Raw genomic sequence first — 21436 nt, forward strand, 5'->3', positions numbered from 1 at the left:
CTGAACACAGATAAACACCACGGCCTTCACGGAGTTAATCAGGTCATGTGATCCTAGATGACATCACAAGTTCACAGGACAGTTCATCCTGATCACATGATACAGCCACTAAAGCAGAGAACGCATGACATCGAGAGAGACCCATCAGAGATACGAGTCAATGCATCACACACACACACACACACACACACACACACACACACACACACACACACACACACACACACACACACACACACCCCCACACACACACACACACACACACACATGCTCTCAGTAGATAAACTACACACACACACACACACACACACACACACACACACACACTCTCAGTAGATAAACCACACACACACACATGCTCTCAGTAGATAAACTACACACACACACACACACACACACAAGCTCTCAGTAGATAAACCACACACACACACATGCTCTCAGTAGATAAACTACACACACACACACACACACACAAGCTCTCAGTAGATAAACCACACACACACACACACGCTTCTCAGTAGATAAACCACTCACACACACACACACACACAAGCTCTCAGTAGATAAACCACACACACACACACACACATGCTTCTCAGTAGATAAACCACACACACACACACACACACACAAGCTCTCAGTTGATAAACACACACACACACACACACACACACACACACACACACACACACACACACACACATGCTCTCAGTAGATAAACTACACACACACACACACACACACATACACACACACACATACACACACACACACACATACACCCAGCATACTCTCAGTGTGTTGCGAGGCAGATAAACCACACACACAGAAGCAGAACAGCACGAGACGAGATGTGTGTGTGTGTGTGTGTGTGTGTGTTAAAGTCATGCTGTAGAAATGTACCTGTCTGCATTCAGACGCCTGCAAGATCATCACAAGCAGCGCATTACTACACAGCTGAACACACACACTCAACTTTTTCTTGCTTTATTTCTTAGTTTCGTCAAATTAGCTGCATGGACATAGTTTAAAAAAATTCTGTTCTTTTAGTTCTGTAATAAGCTAGAAACTGAGCTCCAAGAAACTAACGACCAAAAACAACCTTTGCCAGATATTGACTGTGAAGCTCAACTAGATGAAGAAACAGTGATCGTTCAGAAGACAAGTCTCTAATCCAAGTCTCAAATTTAAGCTCGGAGTCATAAATTTAACAAGTTCTCATCTATATAATAGTTTAGCATTTAACAGGCTGCAATACAGATCTTCTGTTTTTGACTTTATTACTCACAATTGCAAGTTTATATTTTACAATTCTGTGAAAAAGTCAAAATTGTGAAATAAAAAGTCACAATAACCTTATTAAATAAATTTTAAAATAAAAAATGTAATCCGTGGCGGAAACGGGCTTCCATACAAAATTGATCAATGCACAAAAAAAGAAAGTTTTTGCCAGCAGTGTCTGACAATGCTAGTGGGCTTCTAAACATTGACAAAAACACAGCACTTTCAGTCTCTCTTCCTGGAAAACAGACTATAAACAGTAACTGCAGGATTATTAGATGCACTGGATGTCAGTCTCTGGATAGTGTTGGAGACAATATACTGCAGGTAAAACAGAAACACATTTAACCTAAAACATTCCTGAGACTCTCTTCCCACTGGATCTAAACACCAGGACGTGTTGGGTCTCATTCCCTCTCCAGATAGTTCAGTGCTGGACAATAGAAGAGAACGGGATGCCACGCAGGTCAGTTTCTAAAATAGCCTGTGATTTACTGCAGCTGCTGCAATACAATAGAGCACATGCATTACTGCTCAACACAAACCCCCAGCGCAGGAGCAAAGGGCTGGTCTCAGCACTGGCCAAACACACTTCGGTTCATGCAAATGCATGTTTGGTTAATGCAAAACGACCAGGCAAACAGAATGTATGCCTCCACCCTGCATGCAGCAAAAATGCATGTTTAACCACACATCTGCATGCTTCTGTGAGAAAAACAGATAAAATATAGACAGAGAGTTAATGATTACATGCACTTCTCTTTCCTTTGGCCTTTGATCGTGTAACTTCTGCTTTCACACTTAAACACACACTGACCTGCTCTAGAATCATCATAAACATCAATGCGATATAAAGAGAACAGAAGCCTCATTGTGCACCTATTGCCATTCATAAAGTCATTGATAAACAGTGTTGTGACTGCTTTAAAACTGATGTTTTAAAGATATCTAATTATTATAAAGCGACCGATCAAGAGATCTCGGATTATTAACACAACTTCAATATAAAAAAAAAATAAACATAGAATGCAAATGTTATGAGTTTGACTTGCACTAAAGATGTGAGCACGAAGAGGCTCATGTCAAAAGTGTTGACAACCTGTTAAAGCACACATAAACAATGATTAAGAATAATATAACAACATTAAAAAAAACCTTTAAGTGTCCAAATACTGTGCATGTGACTGCATAAATGGGATAAACCTGAAAGAGATTCGTTCGGATTTGACTCCGACACTGACTCGCGTTCAGGTGAACTACAGCTAAAGTGTATTAAAGGTTATTCGGTTCGGTTTCTCTCACCTGGCTGCTCTCTCAGACTCATCACTGATATGATATAATGCGCCATGTCAAAGTAGGGGAACATGGAGAGGTTTGACAGCCCCAGAGCGAGCTCGTTTAGATTGAGAAAGCCGAACACATCCATGATTACACCGCTTCAGACTCGCGTCACGAACGAGCTGTAATCCGCCTTCAGTCGGGTGATGACTCGGTTCGGATGATGACTCGGTTCGGAGGATCGGACACAGAATCAATCCATCTGATCAGCAGCTGATCGGAGAGCTGTAACCGGATCCTCCGCCATTACTGCCACGGATGCTGCGAACACAAACACACCCCCTACGTTACGTAACATCTTTAGTTTGATCACACATCCGAGTTAGATCCTCTTTACATATTATACGACCATGATAATACTTTCAAGACATAGCCTGCGTCCCAATATGCGCACCATCCATCTTAAATCATATGTGATGATAGTAATTTCAATCCTGTTTAAAGCAGATAGTATGCAGGGATACACGTGAAAATCTTAGCATCGTTAGCATCGTACCTTGAAAACATGTGAATGGTTGCATCTTTGATGATTTAAAATAAAGTACCGCGTTACTTTCGCCCAATTTGGGTCGTTTTTTGCTCTTAATGTAGGAAATGCATATATTTTCCTAATCTGTAAACTACAGATGCTGCATTTCCTCGTTTTTCCTCACAGAGAGACACCTGCTGCACACATGAGGAATAACAGCCGCAGTTCCCGCGCTTTTCCTCCAGGTGGCGCCAATGGCAAACAGAAAGCGCGGGAGTATTCTGTGAGCGCTCCAACGACTGAATAGTGTGTGTGTGTGAAATATTAATAAATTGAAGAAAAAAATGTATTTCTTAGGAAATTTGGAAAGGTTTAGCATTTGAGCCGGTGTATAATATTGTTAGATGCTTTAGATTTTCAGAAACTATTGATATTGATGAATGAAGTTTTCAGAAAACTGTAATATGTGGAAGATTTCGGACTGAGCTGTTGTAATAACCATAATAACAGAACAATCCAAGGGTTAATTGGGTTAATTGAGTGAGTTTAAAGAATCTGTGTTGAATAATTGGACAATTTTATAGGCATAAATTTAATTTAAGATTTATCATCTGAATTGGTTAAATTTTCACAAGGTTGTAATATAAACTAATACACTTAATATTAAACGATGCGTATTTGTACGTCATAGAGTAAGATTTCAAAAAGAAATAATGAATCAATAAACTGAATGTGTTTTAAATACACAATAACCAAGTTTATGAAATTATAATCTCATCTTGCAGACGTTAAACTAATTAAATTATTTCTTTTTCCACAGCTGGTCATATTTTAACTATAATATTTTAATAAAACATTTGTTTTCACAATGAGCAGATTTTTGCTGATTCTAATTAAATAGCCTACATTTTAACATAAAATCATATATCCAGTTAAGTTTTTAATATAAATATTAATAGAAATGTAAGTTAATAATAAACAAAGATGTTTCTTGTTTGCAGATAATAGTCTTTTGTCTGTTATTTTATGGTAATACTTCAGATGCAATTCAAAAACGTTAGTTTTAAATGTTTTTGTGTGTGATTTTTGTATAATTTAAAGCTTCTACGTTCAGTAGTGTATAAGTTTTAAGTATTTGGTTGTTTGGTGGTGTTTCTGATGCAGATGAAGCAGGAATTCAGTAATAACAGAGTTAGTTATATAATTAGATGCCTGAGCGCTTTTCATGAACCGGTTGTGTGGTGAAAATCATCATCACATCTTCCTCCAGAGGATTCTTCAGAAGACTGAGAGATCAGCGATGCACGTGTAAAGATGTGCTGAATTCATCAAGGATTCTGTGAGAAATACTGAACTACTGAAATCAGAGAGAGGATGAGATCTGCATAGACTGATCACAGATGTACTTCTACATGCATCATGTGACTTTAGTCTAAACAGCCAATCACACGCTTTTTAAATTATTATTTTTAATTAATTGTATATTAAATATATTGTATGTAGTAGATTAAATGACTTCTGTATGTGTTTATGGTCCTGTTGTAATCCTATCCACACAGTGGTGCTAGAGACACAGATATCGATCTCTTGTTCTGTTAATGCTGTGGGAGCTTCAGCACAGATCTGAATTAAAATGGTAATTATACCAGAGTTTAAATGAAGCCTCCAGAACATGCTCAGAATTAAAGACAAAGCTTGTGATTGGCTGTCTGGACTGTTAATGATTCGTTCAGAAATGCACATCAGCCAGACTTGAATTCTAAACCAATTAGTCGTGTGTAACAAAATAATGTGAATTCTCTTTCTGTACAAATCTGATGTGCTGTTTACTGATGATGGGATTGAAAGATGGCATATTGCTTTATCACAGTATGACTTTTAAAAGCTACAGCAGTCCAGAATTGATTTACACACACACACACACACACACACACACACACACACACACACTCTCACTCAATCACACACACACTCACACTCAAGCTGCTTCAGAGATGAGCTGTCAATACACTGATTTAATGACACTTTAAAATTATAAGCAAATGTAAAAAATAAAATATATATATAGTTGGGATCACTTCATCTACAGCGATATCGTTGACTTGATTGCAAATAAATGCACAGACACTATTTAACTGAACACAGATGACATCACTGAATCCAATGATGAACTGCCTTTAACTATCATTTTTGCATTATTGACACGGTTTTCCTAATGAATGTTGTTCAGTTGCTTTGACGCAATGTATTTTGTTTAAAGCGCTATATAAATAAAGGTGACTTTATATATATATGTTATATAAACTGCTTCTGTGCCTCAATGTTAATCTGAATGTAATGCAAAAGACTGTAACATAACTATCCATAAAAAGTGATGTTTTGTCATTTTTATCAGAAACACGGTGTTTTAAGAGCAACATTCCTCAGCGCTGGTAACGAGGTCATGTGATCATCTGTTAAACACACTGCACTCGGAGGTCAGCACACATCTGAACAGATCAAGGGCAGCACAGCTGTGACCTTTAGCCTAGAGGTCACTGTCAGGAGAGAGCAGTGACCCGAGTGAGGATTTCTGAACAAACTGTTTTCATGCAGGTGCCCAGGATGCACATGGAACGACTTTTTATATAAAGAGCAGGTAGTATATATTTCAAAAGTAAAAATGTTTTTCAACATTTCATATTTATTTAAAACTTAAACCAGGGATGATATATTTAAAAAAAAAAAAACTTTTTTTAAATACAGTTAAATATTAGAATTTTTGTATTTAAAACTTCAAAACATGCATTATATATTTAAACAGTTAAAATTTGCATTTAAAACTTAAAAAGTTAAGTTTTTTAATTAAAATTTCAACTGATACATATTTGTGTTTGACTGTAAATGTATAGAACTGTTTTTTGTTTTTCTTTCTTTTCTTTTTTTTTTTTTTGCACTTTGCTCTCATCATTTGCTCTGTTTGTGTGTCGTAGCATTTGAAGGAAGACACAGTGCCGTCTGTGTGTCTGAACGCTTTCATCAACCAAAGGCCCAACCGGAGCATTTTTACACAGGAATTCCTGCTGAATGGACGCTTGGATCAGAGGAGGGTTTCTCCTCTAAATCCTTTGAAAACTTAAGGAAACAAAGACAGGAGGTCCGAACACATTCTTTCCCATCTCTCTCGCTCCCATTCTTTCTTTTCAGTGTTGCATGGCCAGTTTCCGGCTCTGTTCCTGCTTTCTTCCTTTTCCAGCGTGGTCAGATTGAAGGTCATTAGCTCAGTGTGCCTCTGGACTCAATGTGTATGTGTGAGTTCGTCTATTCAAGCTTTATTCTGTTAAGCCCAGGCAGACGTGCAGTGAATAGAGGGATCTTTTCATGCTTTCGGTGCAGAGTTGATTCTGTCTGATGAGTTTCAGAAAGCAACAGTGCATCTATGAGTGCTAGCAATCACACTGAATCTCCCAGAAAATAAGTCACACTGTTAAGAGAAAAACAGAGAGAAGTTGCTTCTGTGTAGAAGTCACTTTTTATTATTACATTCAGGAATACTAGTCATTCAAATGTTTACAAACAAAATAAACACTTCAAACATCAGTCCTGTTCATAACAGGAATGAGAAACTTAAGCATAATGCCAACAAAATTTATAGTGGCATTTATTAGAAACAACATTTATTGTAAACTCCAAAACTAAACAAATTTATTTTAAAGTGAAGCTGAATCCAATTGTGTTGCACTTGATGTTAATTGCATTATTTACGTCATATTGGGCTATAAATTGCAGCACAATACAAAAAAAAAAAAAATTATAAACATATATTATACATTATAAACAATATTTATTATAAAAAGGCAAGCCTAAATAAATGCATTTGAAGAAAAATCTAAATGCTTGTGATTTGTGATTTGTGCATTTTTTGCTTGCTTGATGTTAATTGCATTACATAAGGTGCTTTGGAATATATAAGTCAAGGCACATTTCAGATGAAAAAAAAAAACATGATTTAAATTATAGAAAATACACCAAAAAAAAAAAATGCAAGTCATTATTTACTCACCCTCATGTCATGCACCAAACGATGCATCTTGAAGGTGTGGTCAAAAATAGTACAGCGATGCATAAAGCACAGCTCACGCAAAACGGCAAAACTGTGCAATCTTCTCAGTTTTATTCCCTCAGGCGTCAGACATCAGTATCACACAAATCTCATCCAGAATCCCACACCTGATGCATTCCTGCTGTCTGGCAGTGGATCTTATCTTTCAAAACCTGCCACCAAGACTGTAAAGGTGGATTTTAGTCATAAATATCCTTGTTTTATCAGAGTCCTGCTCACATCCAGCGAGTCTGTATCTGGGCAGGTTACAGAGGCCAGGCTTGATTTATGTTCTGCAGGTGGCTGTGAAAGGTTTTAAACAAACAATACTTGTAGTTGTTTTTTACATCTCCAATACCTCGTAAAATCCTGAAGAGAGAGATGAATGCTGAACGCTCTCAGAGGGGTTTGTTTGGGAACCAGCTGCTTATATACAGGAGATCCAGTCAATGTTTCTGAGGTTTAACTTGAGACTGACAAAGGGTTTCTGCAGGTCTTGAAGTTCCGTTTGAAAGTCTTAGAGTAGACTTGCTTACACACATTTTCAAAACTTTGCATCTTTTTTTTCAAAACTTTACACACAAGTCAAAGAATTGCACACAAAATGCCTTGCATCTCTTGCAAAATGAAGCACTGCATTCAAAATATCACAAACACATTTCAAAAGCAAACATTTGCAAACACCTTTGCCATAATATTAATTCCTGTTAGATTTTTGTTACATAGTGAATTGTACGGTGGCTGAGAGAGCTCAACGCGCTGCAATTTAAGAAAACACATGCAAATTGAAAAAACACCAGCAAATAAAAAAAACATCAGTTTGACGACACAAGTGCTGCAAATCCTCACAACACATGCATATAACGAAACGCGCTGCAAATCCTCACAACACATGCATATAACGAAACGCGCTGCAAATCCTTCACAACACATGCATATAACGAAACGCGCTGCAAATCCTCACAACACATGCATATAACGAAACGCGCTGCAAATCCTCACAACACATGCATATAACGAAACGCGCTGCAAATCCTTCACAACACATGCATACAACGAAACGCGCTGCAAATCCTTCACAACACATGCATATAACGAAACGCGCTGCAAATCCTCATAACACATGCATATAACGAAACGCGCTGCAAATCCTTCACAACACATGCATATAACGAAACGCGCTGCAAATCCTTCACAACACATGCATATAACGAAACGCGCTGCAAATCCTTCACAACACATGCATATAACGAAACGCGCTGCAAATCCTTCACAACACATGCATATAACGAAATGCGCTGCAAATCCTTCACAACACCTGCATATAACGAAATGCGCTGCAAATCCTTCACAACACATGCATATAACGAAACGCGCTGCAAATCCTTCACAACACATGCATATAACGAAACGCGCTGCAAATCCTCACAACACATGCATATAACGAAACGCGCTGCAAATCCTCACAACACATGCATATAACGAAACGCGCTGCAAATCCTCACAACACATGCATATAACGAAACGCGCTGCAAATCCTTCACAACACATGCATATAACGAAACGCGCTGCAAATCCTTCACAACACATGCATATAACGAAACGCGCTGCAAATCCTCACAACACATGCATATAACGAAACGCGCTGCAAATCCTTCACAACACATGCATATAACGAAACGCGCTGCAAATCCTTCACAACACATGCATATAACGAAACGCGCTGCAAATCCTTCACAACACATGCATATAACGAAACGCGCTGCAAATCCTCACAACACATGCATATAACGAAACGCGCTGCAAATCCTTCACAACACATGCATATAACGAAACGCGCTGCAAATCCTTCACAACACATGCATATAACGAAACGCGCTGCAAATCCTTTACAACACATGCATATAACGAAACGCGCTGCAAATCCTTCACAACACATGCATATAACGAAACGCGCTGCAAATCCTTCACAACACATGCATATAACGAAACGCGCTGCAAATCCTTCACAACACATGCATATAACGAAACGCGCTGCAAATCCTTCACAACACATGCATATAACGAAACGCGCTGCAAATCCTCACAACACATGCATATAACGAAACGCGCTGCAAATCCTCACAACACATGCATATAACGAAACGCGCTGCAAATCCTTCACAACACATGCATATAACGAAACGCGCTGCAAATCCTTCACAACACATGCATATAACGAAACGCGCTGCAAATCCTTCACAACACATGCATATAACGAAACGCGCTGCAAATCCTTCACAACACATGCATATAACGAAACGCGCTGCTAATCCTTCACAACACATGCATATAACGAAACGCGCTGCAAATCCTTCACAACACCTGCATATAACGAAACGCGCTGCAAATCCTTCACAACACCTGCATATAACGAAACGCGCTGCAAATCCTTCACAACACATGCATATAACGAAACGCGCTGCAAATCCTTCACAACACATGCATATAACGAAACGCGCTGCATATCCTCACAACACATGCATATAACGAAACGCGCTGCAAATCCTTCACAACACATGCATATAACGAAACGCGCTGCAAATCCTTCACAACACATGCATATAACGAAACGCGCTGCAAATCCTTCACAACACATGAATATAACGAAACGCGCTGCAAATCCTTGACAACACATGCATATAACGAAACGCGCTGCAAATCCTTCACAACACATGCATATAACGGAACGCGCTGCAAATCCTTCACAACACATGCATATAACGAAACGCGCTGCAAATCCTTCACAACACATGCATATAACGAAACGCGCTGCAAATCCTTCACAACACATGCATATAACGAAATGCGCTGCAAATCCTTCACAACACATGCATATAACGAAACGCGCTGCAAATCCTCATAACACATGCATATAACGAAATGCGCTGCAAATCCTTCACAACACATGCATATAACGAAATGCGCTGCAAATCCTCATAACACATGCATATAACGAAATGCGCTGCAAATCCTTCACAACACATGCATATAACGAAATGCGCTGCAAATCCTCACAACACCTGCATATAACGAAATGCGCTGCAAATCCTCACAACACCTGCATATAACGAAACGCACTGCAAATCCTTGACAACACATGCATATAACGAAATGCGCTGCAAATCCTTCACAACACATGCATATAACGAAACGCGCTGCAAATCCTTCACAACACATGCATATAACGAAACGCGCTGCAAATCCTTCACAACACATGCATATAACGAAACGCGCTGCAAATCCTTCACAACACATGCATATAACGAAATGCGCTGCAAATCCTTCACAACACATGCATATAACGAAACGCGCTGCAAATCCTCATAACACATGCATATAACGAAATGCGCTGCAAATCCTTCACAACACATGCATATAACGAAATGCGCTGCAAATCCTCATAACACATGCATATAACGAAATGCGCTGCAAATCCTTCACAACACATGCATATAATGAAACGCGCTGCAAATCCTCATAACACATGCATATAACGAAATGCGTTGCAAATCCTCACAACACCTGCATATAACGAAATGCGCTGCAAATCCTCACAACACCTGCATATAACGAAACGCGCTGCAAATCCTTCACAACACATGCATATAACGAAATGCGCTGCAAATCCTCATAACACATGCATATAACGAAATGCGCTGCAAATCCTTCCCAACACATGCATATAACGAAACGCGCTTCAAATCCTTCACAACACATGCATATAACGAAACGCGCTGCAAATCCTTCACAACACATGCATTTAACGAAACGCGCTGCAAATCCTTCACAACACATGCATATAACGAAACGCGCTGCAAATCCTTCACAACACATGCATATAACGAAACGCGCTGCAAATCATCACAACACATGCATATAACGAAACGCTGCAAATTCTTCATTTGCTGATGTTTTTTCAATTTGCATGTGTTTTCTTAAGTTGCAGCATGTTGAGCTCTCTCGGCCACCGTAGAGAATTGTGTTGTGTTTTGCAAAACATGTTTTATGAAAAAACTGGGGGGAAAAAACTCTCAAACGCTGAGAATTAGTGTATGGTTTTGCAGATTTGGTGTGTGCTTCTGCTTTTTGAGTGTCAGCTTTCAGAAAGCGACAAGTGACAAGTGAAAATTTTGTGTGTGAGCAACTGGAAAAAAACTGTAAATCATTAATTCATATCATTAAATATTGCATACAGTGCAAAAAAATTATATCTTCCTCAGTATTTTTGTCTTGCTTTTTTAGTTAAAATATGTAAAAATCTTTAAATCAAGATATATTTAATTTAGATATAAAATTAAAATATGAAGTCTTGTTTTCTGAGAAATTGAACATTAAGTGAGTGTTTGAAACAAGAAATATATATCAAAAATGTAACATTAAACAAAAAACAAAAAAAAAGCTAATGTTTGCTCAAAATCACTCCAAATTCATGAAACAGAACAGCGTCAAAACTAAATTTCTCATGCTGCAGTTGTTCATCTTACAAAAGGGAACATATTCATGCAGGTGCAACAGACCAAGGCATTGAAGAACCTGCACAAGGATGGTCATGACCCAGAAGTTCTCTGAAAACTCCATACCACTACTGACCTCGTGCTACGAGCAGCGAAAGTTACTTTGCGGTATCTGGGCTGTGCGATGTCCACTATGGTGGTCTAGGAGCCCCAAAAGTGTCTGTGTCTGGTCGATATAAGGGACGCCAAAGTTCGGTTTCTTAATGCCCTTTTGTCCCAGACCGGCCTGTTCGGCAACATGGTTGAAAGCCTGGCCCAGCAGCTCTCGGCTGCACAGAAGCAGACTGAGGTGGTTTGTCACACCCTGCCCCGGTGGGCAGCTGCTGCCTCCACCTGTTCGTTGGCCACAGTGCCCCAGCCTGCTAGTCGCTGAGGGCAGCCCCCTGCATCCAGGCACGCTCCCGTGCTGCATCTGCATAGTCTCGGTGCTATAGAGTTGGATTCAGTCGAACAGACAGCATACCTAACAATGGAATGTGCACGGTCAGTGCTCACCTGCTTGAATTTGTTCAAGGGCAGTATGGTGGTCCCACTGAAATTATTTCAGAGGCTCCTGGGGCATATGGCACTGGCTTCATGGCCGAGTCCCGAGGTGGGAGTGGTAGACCGCCACTTACCGGGTCCAAGTTACACCGGACTGTCGCCAAACCTTCACCCTGTGGTCAGATCTTACATTTCTCGGGCAGGAGTGCCCTTGGAAAAGGTCTACAGGCATGCTATAGTTTAGACGGATGCCTCCACCACTGGCTGGGGGGCCACGTACAATGGGCATGCAGTCTACACTGCCTAGAGTTGTCTAGAGTTATTTGCAATATGTAGTTAGTTTCCCCAAACTAGTGATTCTTGTACATGTAACATGTAAACATTCCAACATGTAAAGCATGAAGAGTAGTGGCCCTAGTACTGAGCCTTGAGGTACTCCATACTGCACTTGTGATCGATATGATACCTCTACTTTCCCTGCTACGAATTGATGGCGGTCATATAAGTACGATTTAAACTATGCACTTCCATTAATGCCAACAAAGTGTTCAAGTCTATGCAAAAGAATGTTGTGGTCAATAGTGTCAAATGCAGCACTAAGATCCAATAGAGATACAACCATGATCAGATGATAAGAGCAGCTCATTTGTAACTCTAAGGTGAGCAGCACTATGATACGGTCTAAACCCTGACTGGAAATCCTCACAGATACCATTTTTCTCTAAAAAGGAATATAATTGTTAGGATACCACCTTTTCTAGTTTCTTGGACAGAAAAGGGAGATTCGAGATCGGTTTATAATTAACTATTTTTTTGGGGTCAAGTTGTGTTTTTTTGATGAGAGGCTTAATAACAGCCAGTTTGAAGGTTTTGGGGACATATCCTAATGACAATGAGGAATTAATAATAGTCAGAAGAGGATCTATGACTTCTGGAAGCACCTCTTTTAGGAGCTTAGATGGAATAGGGTCTAACATACATGTTGTTGGTTTAGATTATTTAACCTTAAGCCAAATAACTACACCCATGCACTGACTCCATACAATGACAAATAAAGATCGTAAACCAAACCAAAATAGTAATGTCCTTTTACTTGATCAACTGCAAAGATGAATGTTTAAGAATTGTGTGGTTTAAATCCAGGCCATCACACTCAACAAGTAATAACATCAATATATCTTTACAAATCATTAGCTAATGATTAATTAAAGCAGATAACTGTAAGTTGAAATGCATTTGACCCATTTTAGTAATTAACACATTTAATTACACTATTAATACTATGTTATTAAGGATTTAATACAGGTTGATACTATTAATTAAAGTAAACTGATATATTACTTAATCTATTAATCAGGTAGACTCTTGATTATTTGCTGATATTGTAATCATTAATGAATGATTTAGTTCATAAGAAGCTGTGCATATACTCATGGTTATCTGCGCTTTAAAAATGAATTCATTCATATTAGTGCATTAGTATTGTAAAGTGTTCTCATAACGATCAATCTAATCATATCTTTGAGCTGTTTTTCCTGCACAAATCTCCTCAACTCTACAATGAGACTCCATTGATGTGCTTGAACTGTTAGATGAACATTTATGTTTTTAGCAGATGATTTATCATCCAAACTATTTCCTAGAAAGTTCACAAACAGTGTATGTGGTTGTGACGAGTGGGGCGGGGCCGAGGGACATGGGAGCGAGGCCGGTGGAGTGATTGGAGATGAACTACACCTGTTCGACCCGCCGGTCTCGAGGCCCATGGAGGAGATGGAAGGATATAAAACTGGAGCGACGACAGTGAAGGACGAGAGAGGACCAGGCCTGGGCTTTTAGTTGTGTTTTGGTTTTTATTTGCGCGCACCAGTCATCCGTGAGGGGCTGGTGCGCTGTTTTGTGTTTATTTTGCTTTATTAAAATGTTGTTTGATTGTCCGTCGGTTCCCGCCTCCTTCTTCCCGATGATTAGGAAGGTTAATTCATTACAGTGGTGAATACTAGAATCTGTAGCTCTAATGAGATTTAATGAATATGAGGAGAATGAAGCTGATGCTGTGAAAGTGCTGGACTGAAGAACGCTAATAAAGATCAAATCTGATGTTCCTGAAGGTTATTGAGTGAAGTGTGGAGCTGATGAGTTTGATTTCTGTTTTCTGTAGAGTTTCCAATCTCTCTCAGCACCTCCTGAATCTACAGACGTAAATTATGATCTCTTCAGTTCTCTCGTCTCTTCTGATGCTCTGAGAGAATCTGTCCATCAGCTGAGAGACAAACTGGAGGATTTCTGCAAAGAGGAGCTCAAGAAGATCTCAGACAGAGGTAAAGTCCTGGAGATTCATCTGCTCTCAGAAACCAGTCCATCATCATCTCATATCATGGAGAACATCATATTAGAAATGTGTTAGGAATAGATACAGGATCATGAGAATCACACTGTTCATGTCTGTTGATTTCCACAGCTGCATTCATCAGGATCAGAAACGACTTCCTACAATGTAAGTCAGTAAGAAAACCAGCAGAAAAACTCACTGAGTGTGTTCATGTTTCTCCTGTAGAAGAGTTTAATAACTGATGATGTAAATGATGATGTGCACTGATATCTGGTCATCTGTACTGAGACACTGATGATACACTGAACATGAAGAGTTCAGATACATGAAAATATCAAACAGATTCATAATTCCTGATTCTGATGTGTTTTATCTCCATCAGATTCCCATCAGCTCACTCTGGATCTGAACACAGTGAACAAACTCCTCCATCTGTCTGAGAACAACCGAGTGATTACTTACACTGACACAGATCAGTCATATCCTGATCATCCAGACAGATTTGATGTGTATCAGCAGGTGTTGTGTAGAGAGAGTGTGTGTGTGTGTGTGTGTGTGTGTGTGTGTGTGTGTGCGTGTGTGTGTTTCTGTGCTTTTCTCAAGCTCTGTTTGTGTTGATGGAAATCACTCATTTAGTTAATAATATATTAATTATTAATATTATTATTAATAATCATAATGAATAATTAATATTTTTATTTTTTAAATATTTTAATCATATTTTCTGAATATGTTATTTCTGTTCTCTGGCTGATATAAATAAAGCTTGATGTACAAAAGTGCTGGTTTTATTCCTCCTCTGTGCAGATCTCCAGAAGACACATCAAGCACCTCATTATAGTTTCTTCTCTCACCCTAAAATCAGCTGACATAAAAATCAGATGAATCATAAAAGGAATCCTATGTTGTCCTGTGTAAAATCAGAAAATAAAAATCAAAAATAAAATCAGACTATTGTTTGACAAAAATAAGAATCAGTATAAGAGTCAGCTGTTTATCTAATTCCAGTATAATACAAAAGTGAACAAAAATGTTAATAAAGTCAAACACTAAAAAGTGACAAGTGTTTCAGAAATGAGGGCATGTCACACAATCTATCCATGTTACTTGCTACTTAGTGTCACTGATGAATTTGCACCAAAATACCATAATAATGTCATGAAAGAATAAAAGATGAGAAACTGTTATCAAAGTGATAGCAGATCTGTTGTAATTCAGCTGTGTAAGTCCTCAGCCGTCATGACATCACTCACTCCATCTCAATCCTGCAAAACAAACGAAGGAAAAAATGAATAACCAACAATTATGACTCAAACTGGTTTCATAACGACTGGGACACAGTCATGCTGGAATAAACCAGGGTCTTTTTCAAACTGATCCCACAAAGCTGGAAGCACAGCATTGTCCAAAATGTCTTGATATGCTGAAGCCATTTCCGTTTACTGGAAGCAAGTGTCCACCTTGAAAAACTCAACTTATCCTGACTTTACTTTGATTTTGGTTCATTCACACTACCAAATCACATTTGTGATTTTTGTAAAAAAAAAAAAAAAAAGGCACTCTCTGTGTGATATTGATTAATGATTGTGATGAGTGGGGCAGGACCGAGAGCCGTGGGAACGGAGTGAGGCCGGTGGAGGAAATGTTAATCACCAGCTCCAGGAGGATAAAAGGAGGAGTGACAACAGTGCAAGACGAGACAGGACCAGGCCTGGATTTTATTTTGCATTTTGTTTCTGTTTGTGCGTGACAATACAGTTGCAAATTATCTTTGCTTTTCCATTTGAAATTTGGCAGTCACTGTGCATTTGTGAAAACGCAACCAATAATGAAAGATTTGCACGTGTGTTTAGATTATGTCACAATTTGTCACATGTGGAAAACACAATTGAAAATTTAATTAACAATTCCTTTTGTAAATGGTCTGGAATATCCTTCCATAGACAGACTCTATAGCAGAGCACACTGCTCTCAGCTGTAGATCTTTGCTTCAAAGCTTTCTCAGTGTTTGATGATAGTTCATTAATTATTCACCCTGTTCTGAAAGCTCTCGGATTTCATCTAAAATATCTTGTGTTCTGAAGATGAACGAAGTTACGGGTTTGTAACGTCATGAGGGTGAGTAAGTAATGACAGAAGTTTCATTTTAGGGGGAACTATAATTTGAACTACCCTAAGCAGTGCACATCTACCTGAGAGACTTTATATACTTGATATATATAACCATCACTTCTAACACAAAAGACTGCTTTTTAAGTTATCTTCCTGATGTATCCAAATTCCTTAGCATATCCAAAACCTCAGAACAACTTGATGATGTAACAGAAACTATGGACTCTCTCTTTTCTAGCACTTTAAATAAAGTTGCTCCTTTACGCTTAAGGAAGGTTAAGGAAAACAGTTTGACACCATGGTATAATGAGCATACTCGCACCCCAAAGAGAGCAGCCCAAAAAATGGAGCGCAGCTGGAGGAAAACAAAACTAGAGGTATTTCGTATTGCTTGGCGGGAAAGTAACATATCCTACAGAAAAGCATTAAAAACTGCTAGATCCGATTACTTTTCTTCTCTTTTAGAAGAAAACAAACATAACCCCAGGTATTTATTCAATACAGTGGCTAAATTAACGAAAAATAAAGCCTCAACAAGTGTTGACATTTCCCAACACCACAGCAGTAATGACTTTATGAACTACTTTACTTCTAAAATCGATACTATTAGAGATAAAATTGCAACCATTCAGCCGTCAGCTACAGTATCACATCAGACAGTGCACTATAGACCCCCTGAGGAACAGTTCCACTCATTCTCTACTATAGGAGAGGAAGAATTGTATAAACTTGTTAAATCATCTAAACCAACAACATGTATGTTAGACCCTATACCATCTAAGCTCCTGAAAGACGTGCTTCCAGAAGTCATAGATCCTCTTCTGACTATTATTAATTCCTCATTGTCACTAGGACATGTCCCCAAAACCTTCAAACTGGCTGTTATTAAGCCTCTCATCAAAAAACCACAACTTGACCCCAAAGAACTATTTAATTATAGACCAATCTCGAATCTCCCTTTTCTGTCCAAGATACTAGAAAAGGTGGTATCCACACAATTATATTCCTTCTTAGAGAAAAATGGTATATGTGAGGATTTCCAGTCAGGATTTAGACCGTATCATAGTACTGAGACTGCTCTTCTTAAAGTTACAAATGATCTGCTCTTATCATCTGATCGTGGGTGTATCTCTCTATTAGTTTTATTGGATCTTAGTGCTGCGTTTGACACAATTGACCACAACATTCTTTTGCATAGACTTGAATACTTTGTTGGCATCAGTGGAAGTGCATTAGCATGGTTTAAATCGTACTTATATGACCGCCATCAGTTCGTAGCAGTAAATGAAGATGTATCCTATCGATCACAAGTGCAATATGGAGTACCTCAAGGCTCAGTACTAGGGCCGCTACTCTTCACGCTTTATATGTTACCCTTGGGAGATATCATCAGGAAACATGGTGTTAGCTTTCACTGTTATGCTGATGATACTCAGCTCTATATTTCTTCGCAGCCCGGTGAAACACACCAATTTGAAAAACTAATGGATTGCATAGTCGATATAAAAAACTGGATGACGAGTAATTTCTTACTGCTAAATTCTGAAAAAACAGAGGTGTTAATTATAGGACCTAAAAACTCTGCTTGTAATAACCTAGAACACTGTCTAAGACTTGATGGTTGCTCTGTCAATTCTTCATCATCAGTTAGGAACCTAGGTGTGCTACTTGATCGCAATCTTTCCTTAGAAAGCCACGTTTCTAGCATTTGTAAAACTGCATTTTTCCATCTCAAAAATATATCTAAATTACGGCCTATGCTCTCAAATGCAGAAATGTTAATCCATGCATTTATGACCTCAAGGTTAGATTATTGTAATGCTTTATTGGGTGGTTGTTCTGCACGCTTAGTAAACAAACTACAGCTAGTCCAAAATGCAGCAGCAAGAGTTCTTACTAGAACCAGGAAGTATGACCATATTAGCCCGGTCCTGTCAACACTGCACTGGCTCCCTATCAAGCATCGCATAGATTTTAAAATATTGCTTATTACTTATAAAGCCTTGAATGGTTTAGCACCTCAGTATTTGAATGAGCTCCTTTTACATTATAATCCTCTACGTCCGCTACGTTCTCAAAACTCAGGCAATTTGATAATACCTAGAATATCAAAATCAACTGCAGGCGGCAGATCCTTTTCCTATTTTGCGCCCAAACTCTGGAATAACCTACCTAACATTGTTCGGGAGGCAGACACACTCTTGCAGATTAAATCTAGATTAAAGACCCATCTCTTTAACCTGGCATACACATAACATACTAATATGCTTTTATTATCCAAATCCGTTAAAGGATTTTTAGGCTGCATTAATTAGGTAAACCGGAACCGGAAACACTTCCCATAACAACCTATGTACTTGCTACATCATTAGAAGAATGGCATCTACGCTAATATTAGTCTGTTTCTCTCTTGTTCCGAGGTCACCGTAGCCACCAGATCCAGTCTGTGTCCAGATCAGAGGGTCACTGCAGTCACCCGGATCCAGTACATATCCAGACCAGATGCTGGATCAGCACCTAGAAAGGACCTCTACATCCCTGAAAGACAGCGGAGACCAGGACAACTAGAGCCCCAGATACAGATCCCCTTTAAAGACCTTGTCTCAGAGGAGCACCAGGACAAGACCACAGGAAACAGATGATTCTTCTGCACAATCTGACTTTGCTGCAGCCTGGAATTGAACTACTGGTTTCGTCTGGTCAGAGGAGAACTGGCCCCCCAACTGAGCCTGGTTTCTCCCAAGGTTTTTTTCTCCATTCTGTCACCGATGGAGTTTCGGTTCCTTGCCGCTGTCGCCTCTGGCTTGCTTAGTTGGGGACACTTCATCTACAGCGATATCGTTGACTTGATTGCAAATAAATGCACAGACACTATTTAACTGAACAGAGATGACATCACTGAACTCAATGATGAACTGCCTTTAACTATCATTTTGCATTATTGACACTGTTTTCCTAATGAATGTTGTTCAGTTGCTTTGACGCAATGTATTTTGTTTAAAGCGCTATATAAATAAAGGTGACATTGACATTGACATAAACAGAATGAGCATCAGTTCACTGATGGGGATCGAGTCCAGTGCATCCATCACTGGGTTCTGTTGTCTTTTGTTGGATCGTTCCACTCGTGTCCGGTGTAGACCTGGCGTGCGTTTTTTATTGTTTTATTTTACAGCCCTGCTTGTTTTAATGTTTTTATTAAATATCTGAATTGACTGCATGGTCATATTATCGAGTTATTTACTGCCATGCGACCTACAAAAGTAAAGCTTGGCGAGTGGATGAACGAGCATTGCTGCAGGTTGGTTTTCGGCAGATGTGCTGTGCTTGTGTTCCCGCGGTCGTCTTCATTTCGTCGGGTGAAACATCTCTCTCACTCCAGCAGAGTCTGTGAGAAGCAACAACTTCCCCTCCATGCGCTCTGATACCAGAAACATAACATAGCATATAAAATAAAAATAAAAATAAAAAATAACAGGAGAGTTTCAAAGTTGCTTAGGCTATTTTGTGTAAACTTGTTTCCCTATAGCCTATCACATGCCAAACTAATAACATTGTAAGCATTACATCTTTAATTGCTGCTTTCTGCTGTGAACATTTTGTTTGTGATGAAAATAACAGTATATTTTTGTCAGTTTTTTTTATCTAAACAGATCGATTAACTTCAAGATTTCAAAATCAGATAGCATGCTGATAATGTAGCACTGTAAGATTACATTTGTTTGAACGCATTATTGCGAAAGCGATTGTTTAAATCATGCTGTAACCCGAAAATAATCAGTAAAAGAAACAGACAAACTCTTAACATCCCGCTGTAGCCTACTCTTGCAGTCAACCTTCTGATCAAGCTAAATATGTTGGCTGTTGGCATGAATTTTACTCGTGATAAGAAGCTCATATTCAAGTCTTTGTGCAAAAATTATTAATGTGCATTAATGACAGGGAGGCGCCGTCTCATCACTTTAATTTTTCATGATAATGAATGTATAATTTTAAAATTTAGACGAAAAGGAATAGTGTAATGTGTGAATGTTGCATTTCTCTCGTCGGAGAGAGCCAGCACTGTTAATATAATCAAAACTACAGTCGTATATAAACCGGTTCAGCAAGTGAAAGCCTCATAAAGACACTGTCCATATGAAAGAGCAATTCACACTTTTATCTCGACCCCCACATCCATGAATAACTACCCAAAACCCAACCCCCTCCAGCTGAACAGAATTCGGTCTGTGTTTTGGCTCTGAGGAACGGTGTGTTACTGGGCTGAAACATGCCTGCACTCAGCAGAACTCTTTGTATTCATAATTTTCTCGCAGCCCATAGGCCTATTATTATATTCACAAGACCATAACGATAATAAAAAAATCATCAATTAATAATTAATCATTATTTTACGAAAATCATTGTTATTTATGATCGTTGATGTTTGCGGGAGGCTTTAAGACCAAGCGGAATCCTCTGTTCCCGCCTCACAGCGCACGGGTCTCGAGGCTTCACTGTCTGCGGTTTGACTTTACTGAATCAGATAGAGGCGAATACAACTTAGTGATCATGAGCCCAGGGCCAGAGCAAGCTCAAATGCCGCTCTAGGCAGAGCACGATCGTGCTGCCCCCCTCACATTCACAATTAGGGATCCTTAAGATGCATGTAAACATTTTTTTTAATCTATGAAATTACACTAAAATAAAAACGTGCAAGCATGTTTTCAGAGTTTTTAATTTTTTCATTCTGCAAAAAGGTGAAAAGGGTAGCCTACACAATGCAACAGCTAAGTATAAATTCT

At 38.9% G+C, this 21436-nt stretch overlaps 1 protein-coding gene across 1 annotated transcript in view; it reads right to left on the minus strand.

Annotated features, from left to right (window-relative positions):
• The window catches only part of LOC132116856 (trimeric intracellular cation channel type B-like), a 30144-nt gene extending 26896 nt beyond the window's left edge, over window positions 1–3248 (minus strand). Inside the window, exons 1-2 of the mRNA XM_059525720.1 lie at window positions 3116–3248; window positions 2584–2880 (exon numbers count right to left, since the gene is read on the minus strand). Coding sequence (XP_059381703.1) covers window positions 2584–2707 — 124 coding nt within the window. The 5' untranslated portion in view covers window positions 2708–2880; window positions 3116–3248. The remainder of the gene's footprint in view (window positions 1–2583; window positions 2881–3115) is intronic.
• Window positions 3249–21436: the final 18188 nt, after the last annotated feature.

This window comes from Carassius carassius, chromosome 36 (genome assembly GCF_963082965.1).
Source record: "Carassius carassius chromosome 36, fCarCar2.1, whole genome shotgun sequence".
Classification (NCBI taxonomy): Eukaryota; Metazoa; Chordata; class Actinopteri; order Cypriniformes; family Cyprinidae; genus Carassius; species Carassius carassius.